The sequence below is a fragment of the Bison bison genome, unplaced genomic scaffold (genome assembly GCF_000754665.1).
Source record: "Bison bison bison isolate TAMUID 2011002044 unplaced genomic scaffold, Bison_UMD1.0 scf7180017845550, whole genome shotgun sequence".
Classification (NCBI taxonomy): domain Eukaryota; kingdom Metazoa; phylum Chordata; class Mammalia; order Artiodactyla; family Bovidae; genus Bison; species Bison bison.
The window spans coordinates 3,487-15,897 of NW_011476123.1; the positions used below are offsets into that span (position 1 = coordinate 3,487).

Below are 12,411 nucleotides of genomic sequence, written 5' to 3' on the forward strand. Positions count from 1 at the left end.
AGTTCTGGTTTCCTCAGTGTGTATGCCCAGAAGTGGGATTGCTGGGTCGTATGGCAGTTCTATTTCCAGTTTTTTAAGGAATCTCCCCACTGTTCTCCATAGTGGCTGTACTAGTTTGCGTTCCCACCAACAGTGTAAGAGGGTTCCCTTTTCTCCACACCTTCTCCAACATTTATTGCTTGTAGACTTTTGGATCACAGCCATTCTGGCTGGCATGAAATGGTACCTCATTGTGGTTTTGATTTGCATTTCTCTGATAATGAGTGATGTTGAGCATCTTTTCATGTGTTTGTTAGCCATCTGTAGGTCTTCTTTGGAGAAATGTCTATTTAGTTCTTTGGCTCATTTTTTGATTGGGTCGTTTATTTTTCTGGAATTGAGCTGCAGGAGTTGCTTGTATATTTTTGAGATTAGTTGTTTGTCAGTTGCTTCATTTGCTATTATTTTCTCCCATTCTGAATGCTGTCTTTTCACCTTTTCTTTTCCTAGAAACCATAATGTAGTGAGTGTAATTAACTGAACAAGAATGTAATTCATAGAGGTAATGTTAATTTCTTATTTGATTGTATAATGAGGTAAAACATTATTTCTACTTTTTTTATTCCAAGGGAAACATTGTAATTATCCAGTAATAAGACATGGACAGCTATATCAGTCATACAGTGGATACTTTCCAGCACGTGTAAATCAACAGTTTCTCTATAACTGTGATCAGTATTTTGTGCCTCCTTCACTATATTCCTCGGATTACCTGACTTGCACAGCAGAAGGATGGTTTCCAGAAGAACCATGCCTTAGTAAGTAAACTTATTTAAGTTGATATGCATAAATCTTTGAAAGAGTGAAGAGACAAAAGTATACAACTGAGTAGAGTTAAGTGTTGTGTAACAAAAGTAAGGCCAAGGGATGAATTCTATGAAAAAAAAAAAACACATGTAAATAGATGTTCCCTTTATTAGAGGCTCTTCATGTAAATCCTATGAGATACAGACTTTATAAGAATGTCTGCATCATTTATACATACTTTAATCATAAACTAAAGAAAAATAATATGGAATGTTGATTTTCATTTGTAACAAATGTGATAGTAGCTTTCATTTTTATTGTTATGTATTATATTTGAAAACTAGTGCATTCACATTTAAATTCTATAAGGTTAATCTTTTAAGTTCTATATTAACAAATTTATGTTTTTTTCTATCATATTATTTTTCTGATCCTTAGGAGAATGTATTTTCAATAATTTGGAAAATGGATATACCCCAAGTAGTGAAAGAAAAGCTGTACAGGGTGAAACTGTAAGGGTTCGCTGCTATCATGGCTACAGTCTTCAAAATAATCAGAACACAATGACCTGCACAGAGAGTGGCTGGTCTCCTCCTCCCAGATGCATCCGTGTCAGTGAGTAAACTGGGCTGAGATCCCATGTGTTCATAATTTTCTAAGACTCAGCTGTATTATCCACTCCAAAGGTTTATATCAAATTCTTGTTTTGCCAAAGGACCTACTTAATTTTTTTGTTTACAAGTGTCTATGAGTGTACCTATAGACTTCTTGATAAGCATATAACAAAATACATGTATTGACAGACATTAGTCAAGAAAATACGAAAAGATCCACAAAGAAGAAACCTGTAATAACAGAGTGAGGTCAGAAAGATGGCAGGAGTCTCACTGTCTCTCCTGATATAAATGCAGACTTTGACCATCATTTGTGGATAAGAGGATCTTTGTGGGGGTCCAGGAGTCTAGCAGAGACACGACAGCATGCTGCTAGAGCACAAAGATGACAGACCCCTCAGCACAGGATTTTACCTGTGGGGAAAATAAGAGTGTGTGAGCAAGGGCGGTGTCCTCACCTTCCAGCGCACTTCTCTCTCCCCTTATCCAGGACACTGGGGTCACCTGCATGGCTGGGGTGTGGGGAGAGGCCAGGAGCACAGCATCCAGGGCTAGAATTCTTCAAGGGACATGGGTCCTACTGACCGCATGGAGACCCCACCAGGGAGCCCCAAACCATTGCAGACACCGTGCTTGTGGTCCTGCTCACCCCTGGACCCCTCATCTCATCCACATCCCCTCCCCAGGGACAGCTCCCTGTGTAGGTCTCCACAGTGGCATCTAAACTTTTGCAGATGGCCTGTGGGACATCTAGAAGCCAACCTGTCTCCGTGAATCTGTGAGAAAGCACACGAATGTGAGCATTTGGCATTGCCCCAGGGAAGCAGCCAGGAAACTGTCAGCATAGAGACTGTCTTTGCTGCGTTGGTAGAAGCATATGAGCTTCAGAATTCTCTCCTAGGAGGAATTGAGTACATGGGCCAGGTGTATCCTTATAAAAGGTCTGAAAAAGTCTCAAAATCCCTATCAGTGTGACAGTGTACTTCCCTCCCCGTGTCAGTCTGTAAAGACGGGAGGGAGTGACTGCTTCTTTAAATGCAAACACAGCAACCTGAGACTTCAAAGGACACAGACATCAAAGGACTAAAATGTTAACAGAGAAACACAATAGTTTTTCAGTTACTGTCCCCAAATAATGGATATGGACGATTTGTCTGATAAGTAATTCACAGTAATAGCTTAAGACTTCATTGAGATAGAAGAAAACAGTAGAGAAGGAAATGGCAACCCACTCCAGTATTCTTGCCTGGGAAATCCCATGGACAGAGGAGCCTGGTGGGCTACAGTCCATTGAGTCTTAAAGAGTCAGACACAACAGTAGCTACTTAGCATGCACTCATGCATTTCTTTATATTTAGTGTAATTATTGATAGATAAGGATGTATCTATTTTGTACATCTATTTTGTAACAGGATGTTTTATAGTTCCCTAAATCCTTTCCTCAGACAGCTTGCCTTTGTGAATTCATGATTTTTGTTATAGTAGTGTAACAATACTACTATAACTTTATAGTATGACACCCCGCTCCAGTACTCTTACCTGGAAAATCCCATGGACGGAGGAGCCTCGTAGGCTGCAGTCCATAGGGTCGCTAAGACTCAGGCACGACTGAGCCACTTCACTTTGACTTTTCACTTTCATGCATTGGAGAAGGAAATGGCAACCCACTCCAGTATTCTTGCCTGGAGAATCCCAGGGACAGAGGAGCCTAGTGGGCTGCCATGTATTGGGTCACATAGAGTTGGACACGACTGAAGAGACTTAGCAGCAGCAGCAGCAGTATGCATTTAATAAACTTCTCTTTACCAGTGTGAATCTAGTATAGATTCCTACTTTGTTTACCATGAGATTTACATAAAGCATCTTTCAGAGAGAGCAGTGTGTTTTATTCTAATAATATATGAACACAACCATATATTAAATCTCCTTCCTTTTCCCCTTCTCCATTTTATCTTTTTGATGTCACGATTTGCCTCTTTTTATAGTGTGTACTTAATTAAAAAGATAATTGTAGCTATAGTTACTTTTATATCCTTGCACTTTAACTCTTAAATAGTTAAGTGTTAACATTCCATATTGAAGTACTATAGTGTTCTGAATGTGAATGTGCACTTAAATTTACGAGTGTACTATGTATTTTCATGGAATTAATTAGCATTATTTTACTTTAGCTTGAATAATTCCTTTTAGTGTTTCAGTAAGGAAGGTCTGTGTGCCTGCTCAGTTACCTCAGCTGTGTCTGATTCTTTGTGACCCTATGGGCAGCAGCCTGCCAGGTTCTCTGTCCATGGGCTTCTCCAGGCAAGAATACTGGAGTGGTTGCCATGCCCTCCTCAAGGAAGGTCTAGCTGTGTTCAATTTTCTCAGTATTTTTTGGTGAAGTGAAGTCTTTATATTCTTTTCTTTTCTGAAGGATATTTTCAAATATTCTTTGGCAATTTTCTCTTTCAACACTTGGAATATATCATCCCACTTTCTCCTGGCCCACTAGGTTTCTGCTGAGAAATATTCTTAGATCCAAATGAAGGCTCCTTAGTAAATTCCAGGTCAGGAAGTAACAGTTAGAACTGGACATGGAACAACAGACTGGTTCCAATTAGGGAAAGGAGTACATCAAGGCTGTATGTTGTCACCCTGCTTATTTAACTTATATGCAGAGTACATCATGAGATATACTGTATTTTCTCTAGCGCACTGAGTTATTTAAAACAGCTATTTCAAATTCTTCCTTGGATAAATCACAAATCTCCAATCTTCAGATGTGAATACTGAAGATTTTTATACTTTGTTCGTGTCATGATACTTTGGGTTCATATTCCTTAAGTTTTGTGGTGCTGTTTTTCTAATTAAAGTACCAGTCTCCTTTGGGTGAGAGATAACTTTCTTCAACCTGGCTAGAGACTCTGCAGCTATCTCAGATCTTCTATGGTGGTACCTGCTGACACTTCCAGAGAAGGCAATGGCAACCCACTCCAGTACTCTTGCCTGGAGAATCCCATGGATGGAGGAGTCTGGTAGGCTGCAGTCCATAGGGTCGCTAGGAGTCAGGCATGACTGAGCTACTTCACTTTCACTTTCATGCATTGGAGAAGGAAATGGCAACCCACTCTAGTGTTCTTGATGGAGAATCCCAGGGACGGGGGAGCCTGGTGGGCTGCGGTCTATGGTGTCGCACAGAGTCGGACACGACTGAAGTGACTTAGCAGCAGCTGACACTTCTCATCCCTGTTTTGTCAGAATTTCTATGCTTCATCTCTTGTCTAGATACATTAGTGCACCAGAATTGGTATTGACAGCCTGTCGTTTGTTTCCCCCAAGTAGCAGTACATCTTAATCTTGTGTTCCTGTACTTGGTCACAGACTTAAGCCAAATTTCTCTGCAAGCTCACTGGTGGTCTGTCAAAGGCTGCTCTTCCCTCTGAGTCAGTTGTAACCACAGGGATCTGGCCACAAGGTGGAAGGGTGTGTGAACGAAGCAGACAGAAGTCCTCCTGTGAAAACCTGGACTTTGACAGGAGGATTAGCTCCATGCATGAATTTTTAAGATAGGTTTGCCAGGGCTCCTGGAGTGCAGCTGAGAGGGAATTGAGATGGTTCATGAGCCACTGTAGGCATCACAGTCAAGACAGAGATCTGTCTGCCTTTTACCTCATGTATGCATGAGTGAGCCTCCTCCTGGGCCCCTTGGCATATGAAATTTCAGGGGTTGGTGTTTGTTTATTTTATATTTATTTATTTTTAATTGAAGGATAATTACTTTACAGTATTACGTTGGGTTCTACCAAAAATAAACACGAATCAGCCATAGATTTACCCATGTCCCCTCCCACATGAACATCCCTCCCAGATTCTGGCCCATCCCACCCTTCTAGGTTGTTACTGAGCTCTGGTTTGAGTTCCTGGAGCCATACAGCAAATCCCCATTGACTGTCTATTTTACATATGGTAGTGTAAATTTGCTACAGTTCCAATAAGGAACTGGTTCCCATTAGGGAAACACTAACACTCTCCATCCATCCCACCCTCTACTTCCTCCCTGGCAGCCATGTCCATAGTCTGTTCTCAGTGTCTGTGTTTTTAATCAGTTCAGTTCTGTTCAGTTCAGTCTCTTAGTCGTGTCCGACTCTTTGCGACCCCATGAATCGCAGCACGCCAGGCCTCCCTGTCCATCACCAACTCCCGGAGTTCACTCAAACTCATGTCCATCGAGTCGGTGATGCCATCCAGCCATCTCATCCTCTGTCGTCCCCTTCTCCTCCTGCCCCCAATCCCTCCGAGCATCAGTCTTTTCCAATGAGTCAACTCTTCCCATGAGGTTCCAAAGTACTGGAGCTTCAGCTTTAGCATCATTCCCTCCAAAGAACACTCAGGACTGATCTCCTTTAGAATGGACTGGTTGGATCTCCTTGCAGTCCAAGGGACTCTCAAGAGTCTTCTCCAAGACCACAGTTCAAAAGCATCAATTCTTCGGCACTCAGCTTTCTTCACAGTCCAACTCTCACATCCATACATGACTACTGGAAAATCATAGCCTTGACTAGATGGACCTTTGTTGGCAAAGGAATATCTCTGCTTTTCAATATACTATCTAGGTTGGTCATAACATTTCTTCCAAGCAGTAAGCCTCTCCGTTTGTTTATGTTGTCTTTGATTTCTTTCCTCAATGTCTTATACTTTTCTGTATACAGCTCTTATTTCTCCTTAAGTAGGTTTATTCCTAGGCATTTTATTCTTTTTGTTGCAATGGTAAATAGGATTGAAACCTTAATATCTCTTTCTGATATTTCACTGTTAGTACATAGGGATTCAATTGATTTTTGTGTATTCGTTTTGTATCCTGTCACTTTGCTAAATTCACTGATCACTTCTTGTAATTTTCTGATAGTATCTTTTGGGATTTCTATGTGTAGTATTGTCTGTGTGCAAACAATGAGAGTTTTGCTTCTTCTTTTCCAATCTGGATTCCTTTTATTTCTTTTTCTCCTCTGCTGTAGCTAAGGCTTCCAAACAATGCTGACTAATAGTGGTGACACTGGGCACCCTTGTCTTTTCCTGATCTTAGAGGGTATGCTTTCAGTTTTTCACCATCGAGAATAATGTCTGCTCTGGGTTTCTCATATATGGCCTTTACTATGTTGAGGTAGTTTCCTTCTTTGCTAATTTTTTGAAGAGTATTTATTATAAATGGGTGTTGAAAATTTTCAGAATTTTTCTGTATTTATTTTGATTACCATATGAATTTATCTTGCAATTTGTTAATATGGTATATCACATTGATGGACTTGTGTATACTGAAGAATGCTTGCATCCCTGGGGTAAACCGAACTTGATGGTTGCTATCATGGTGTTCTGCTGCTGCTGCTGCGAAGTCACTTCAGTCATGTCCAACTCTATGCAACCCCATAGATGGCAGCCCACCAGGCTCCTCTGTCCCTGGGATTCTCCAGGCAAGAACACTGGAGTGGGTTGCCATTTCCTTCTCCAATGCATGAAAGTGAAATGTAAAAGTGAAGCCGCTCAGGTGTGTCTGACTCTTAGCAACCCCATGGACTGCAGCCTACCAGGCTCCTCCATCCAAGGGATTTTCCAGGCAAGAGTACTGGAGTGGGTGCTATTGCCTTATGCATAGCATGGTGTACTATCTTTTTAATGTATTTTTGAATTTTGTTTGCTAGTGTTCTGTTGAGGATTTTTCCATCTATTTTCATCAGTGATATTGGCCTGTAGTTTTCTTCTTGTGTTGTCTTTGTCTGGTTTTGGTATAAGGGTGATGATGGCCTTATAGAATGAGTTTGGAAGTGCTCCTTCATCTGCAGTTTTTTGAAAGAGTTTTATAAGAATATTACTAGCTCTTCTTTAAATGTTTGAGAGAACTCACCTGTGAAACCATCAGACCTTGTACTTTAATTTTTTGAGAATTTTTTTTATCACATTTTTTATTTCAGTGCATGTAATTGGTTTGTTCATAATTTCTATTTCTTCCTGGTTCAGTCGTGGAAGATTGAGGTTTTCTAAGAGTGTGTCCATTTCTTTCAGGTTGTCTATTTTATTGGCATATATTTGCTCATAATAGGTTCTTATGATCATTTGTATTTCTGTATTTATGTTGTAACCTCTCCGTTCTCATTCCTAATACTGTTGATTTGATTATCCCATTTTTTCTTGATGAGTTTGCCTAATTGTTTGTCAATTTTGTTTATCTTCTCAAAGAAGCAGCTTTTAGTTTTATTAGTCTTTACCATTGTTCCTTTGCTTCTTTTTCATTTATTTCTACTCTGATCTTTAGAATTTCTTTCCTTCTACTTACTTGGGGTTTGTTTTTTGTCCTTCTTCATCGAGTTGTTTTAGGTGTAAATTAGGTTCTCTATTTGATGTTTTCCTTGTTTCTTCCTATAAACTTCCCTTTTAGAACGGCTTTGCTGCATCCCATAGGTTTTGAGTTGTTGGGTTTTCACACAAACTTTGTATGGGTCAGCAAGATGAAGTCCTCTCTGTCTCTTCTAATTTATCTTGAAACAGTAAATCACAGTTTCCGTTTATGAACTGATGAACACTCTTTCACTTCTGATGTGAAACACAGACAAACTCTTTGAGCTGCTGTGTCAATAACAGGTAAAATTTATGTTTATGCAAATTTTATTCCTAATGATCAAAAGGACAAGGATGAAGGGACAACTGGGCTGCCCAGCCTGGGAGTCATGGTTCGGAAAGATAAGCCCCCAGAAATTCTGACTTTTAAGTCCAGAGCAACTTGTGCACAAGAAAGCCAGAGGGCTTTAGGAAAGAGAGCTTCTGTTCTTTAAAGGCGTACAAATATCTCACATACTCTGTGTCCCAGTAAAGAGGCATCAATGGGAAAGAAGCTTGGGTTAGACTAATTTGGTTATCTTCATGAAACTTCTAGAGAGATAGGAGATGATTGGGATCATAGATACTGATGCCAGCCATCATGAGAGACAAGTGCGACTTTAGAGTTCTCCCTAACACACACATACGTAGCTTAATAGCACCAGAGGCTAAACAACTCACCAGCATGACAGCACCAACCCCAAATTCCACTGGGCTCCACAGCTGCTACACTGAATCTCACCCTGCTCTTGGGTGTGATATCACCAGCTCAAGTATTTTTAGGCCCTGAAGCCAGCTCCATCAACATTTCATCATGCCTATGAATGGGCTGGAAGCCACCACATGAGGCAGGGTCTGGCAGCCAACAGAGGAGGAGGTGGAACCCTTTCGTACCAGTGCACCCAAAGTAGTTGGCACTGACACAACAGAAGGGCACCCCTATAGCATCTAGATCTGCAGCCCAGATCCTACAGAGGGGACCATTCTGCTGGGTCCCATAAACTTCTACATAAGACCACTTCTCTAAGATCAGGAATATAACTAACTCTTAGAAATAAACACAGATTTAGGTAAAATCATGAGACAGAAAAATGCATTCCAAATGAAAGACCCAGACAAAATCTCAGAAAAGTCACTAAACAAAGTTAAGATAAACAATCTACCCAAGAAAGCATGCTAGGTAATAACCATAAAGATGTTCAATGGACTCTAGAGAAGAATGGATGAAAACAGAATTTTAAGAATAAGAAAATATAAAGATGAACTAAACAGTGCTGAAGGATACAACAGCTGAAATGAAAAAATACACTAAAAAAAATCAATAGCAGATTAGAGGATTCAGAAGAATGGATCAGAGATCTGGAAACAGGGTAGTAGAAACTTACCAAATAGCATAGGAAAAAGAAAAATGAATTTTAAAAATGAGGCTAGGTTAACAGACATCTGGGACAACATCAAGTGAAGTACTATTCTTATTATATGGATCTAAAATAGCGAGAGACAGAGACTTATTTGAAGAAATAATAGCTAAACTTTTCTAACCTGGGGAAGGAAACAGATATTCAGGTCTCAAAATCAGACAGTCCCAAAAAGAGATGAACCTAAAGAGGTCCATACCAGGACACAGTATCATTTAATGGAAAAAATTAAAAATGTTGTTCCAAAGTAAATGACAATGGGATCATATTTATCAATAATTACCTTATATGTAAATGGGTTGAATGCACCAACCAAAAGACAAAAACTGGCTGAACAGATACAAAAACAAGACCCCTCTATATGCTGTCTACAGGAGACCCACCTCAAACCAAGGGAAACATACACACTGAAAGTGAAGGGCTGGAAAAGATATTTCATGCAAATGGAGACCAAAAAAAAGCAGGAGTAGCAATACTCATATCAGGTAAAATAGATTTTGAAATGAAGGGCGTGAAAAAAGACAACAAAAGACACTACATAATGATCAAAGGATCAACCCAAGAAGAAGATATTACAATTATAAATATATATGCACCCAACATAAAGGCACCTCAATACCTAAGGCAAACGTTAACAAGTATGAAAGGGGATATTAACAGTAACACAATAATAGTGGGAGACTTTAATAGCCCACTCACACCTATGGTTAGATCAACTAAACAGAAAATTATCAAGGAAACACAAGCTTTAAATGATACAACGGAACAGTTAGACCTAATTAATATCTATTGGACATTTCACCACCAAAAAATGAATTTCACCTTTTTTGCAAGTGAAGACAGAACATTCTACAGGACAGATCACATCCTGAACCATAAATCTAGCATTAGTAAATTTTACAAAATGGAAATAATTCCAAGAATCTTTTCTGATCACAATGCACTAATATTAGATGTCAACTGCAGGACAAAAACTATTAAAAAACCAACATATGGAGGCTAAATAACATGCTTCTGAAAAACCAGCAAATCATGGAAGAAATCAACAAGGAAATCAAAATATGCACAGAAACAAATGAAAATGAAAACACAACAAAACCCCAAACCTATGGGATTCAGTAAAAGTAGTGCTAAGGTGAAGGTTCATAGCATTACATCTTACCTCAGGAAAGAAGAAAAAAAGTTAAATAAATAACCTAACTTGACACTTAAAGCAACTAGAAAAAGAAGAAATTAAGAACCCCAGTGTTAGTAGAAGTAAAGAAATTATAAAAATTAGGGCAGAAAGAAACAAAGGAGACTATAGCAAAAATCAGCAAAACTAAAAGCTGGCTCTTTGAGTATATAAAAAAACAGACAAACCATTAGCCAGACTCATCAAGAAACAAAGGGAGAAGAATCAAACCAACAGAATTAGAAATGAAAATGGAGAGATCATAACAGACAACACAGAAATACATAGGATAATAAGTGACTACTATTAGCAACTATACGCCAATAAAATGGACAACTTGGAAGAAATGGATGAATTCTTAGAAAAGTAGAACCTTTCAAAACTGAAGCAGGAAGAAACAGAGGGTCTTAACAGACCCATCACAAGCACAGAAATAGAAAATGGAATAAAAAATCTTTCAGCAAACAAAATCCAAGGACCAGATGGCTTCACAGGTGAATTCTACCAAAACTTTAGGGAAAAGCTAACACTTAGGTGGCAAGAATACACAGAAGAACTGTACAAAAAAGATCTTCATGACCAAGATAATCATGATGGTGTGATCACTCACCTAGAGCCAGACATCCTGGAATGTGAAGTCAAATGGGCCTTAGAAAGCATCACTACGAACAAAGCAAGTGGAGGTGAAGGAATTCCAGTGGAGCTATTTCAAATCCTGAAAGATGATGCTGTGAAAGTGATGCACTCAGTACGCCAGCAAATTTGGAAAACTCAGCAGTGGCCACAGGACTGGAAAAGGTCAGTTTTCATTCCAAGCCCAAAGAAAGCGAAAGTGAAAGTGAATAACGCACAATTGCATTCATCTAACACACTAGTAAAGTAATGCTCAAAATTCTCCAAGCCAGACTTCAGCAATACGGGAACCGTGAACTTCAAGATGTTCAAGTTGGTTTTAGAAAAGGCAGAGGAACCAGAGATCAAATTGCCAACATCTGCTGGATCATGGAAAAAGCAAGAGAGTTCCAGAAAAACATCTCTTTATGCTTTATTGACTATGCCAAAGCCTTTGACTGTGTGGATCACAATAAACTGTGGAAAATTCTGAAAGAGATGGGCGTACCAGACCACCTGACCTGCCTCTTGAGAAATCTGTATGCAGGTCAGGAAGCAACAGTTAGAACTGGAAATGGAACAACAGACTGGTTCCAAATGGGAAAAGGAGTATGTCAAGGCTGTACATTGTCACCCTGCTTATTTAACTTCTATGAGGAGTACATCATGAGAAATGCTGGGCTGGAAGAAGCACAAGCTGAAATCAAAATTGCCAGAGAAATATAAATAACCTCAGATATGCAGATGACACCACCCTTATGGCAGAAAGTGAAGAACTATAGAGCCTCTTAACGAAAGTGAAAGAGGAGAGTGAAAAAGTTGGCTTAAAACTCAACATTCAGAAAACGAAGATCATGGCATCTGGTCCCAACACTTCATGGGAAATAGATGGGGAAACAGTGGAAACAGTGTCAGACTTTATTTTTTGGGGCTCCAAAATCACTGCAGATGGTTATTTCAACCATGAAATTAAAAGACACTTACTCCTTAGAAGGAAAGTTATGACCGACCTAGATAGTATATTCAAAAGCAGAGACATTACTTTGCCAACAAAGGTCTGTCTAGTCAAGGCTATGGTTTTTCCTGTGGGTCATATATGGATATGAGAGTTGGACTGTGAAGAAAGCCGAGCACTGAAGAATTGATGCTTTTGAACTGTGGTGTTGGAGAAGACTCTTGAGAGTCCCTTGGACTGCAAGGAGATCCAACCAGTCCGTTCTAAAGGAGATCAGCCCTGGGATTTCTTTGGAAGGACTGATGCTAAAGCTGAAACTGCAATACTTTGGCCACCTCATGTGAAGATTTGACTCATTGAAAAGACTCTGATGCTGGGAGGGATTGGGGGCAAGAGGAGAAGGGGACGACAGAGGATGAGATGGCTGGATGGCTTCACTGACTCGATGAACGTGAGTCTCAGTGAACTCCAAGAGTTGGTGATGGACAGGGAGGCCTGGTGTGC

At 39.7% G+C, this 12,411-nt stretch overlaps 1 protein-coding gene across 1 annotated transcript in view; it reads left to right on the plus strand.

Moving 5' to 3' along the window:
* Window positions 1-575: 575 nt before the first annotated feature.
* LOC104985400 (complement factor H-like) overlaps window positions 576-12,411 on the plus strand; it is a gene marked incomplete at its 5' end in the record, with an annotated part of 33,186 nt that continues 21,350 nt past the window's right edge. The window contains 2 exons of the mRNA XM_010835555.1: window positions 576-797; window positions 1,225-1,401. Coding sequence (XP_010833857.1) covers window positions 576-797; window positions 1,225-1,401 — 399 coding nt within the window. The remainder of the gene's footprint in view (window positions 798-1,224; window positions 1,402-12,411) is intronic.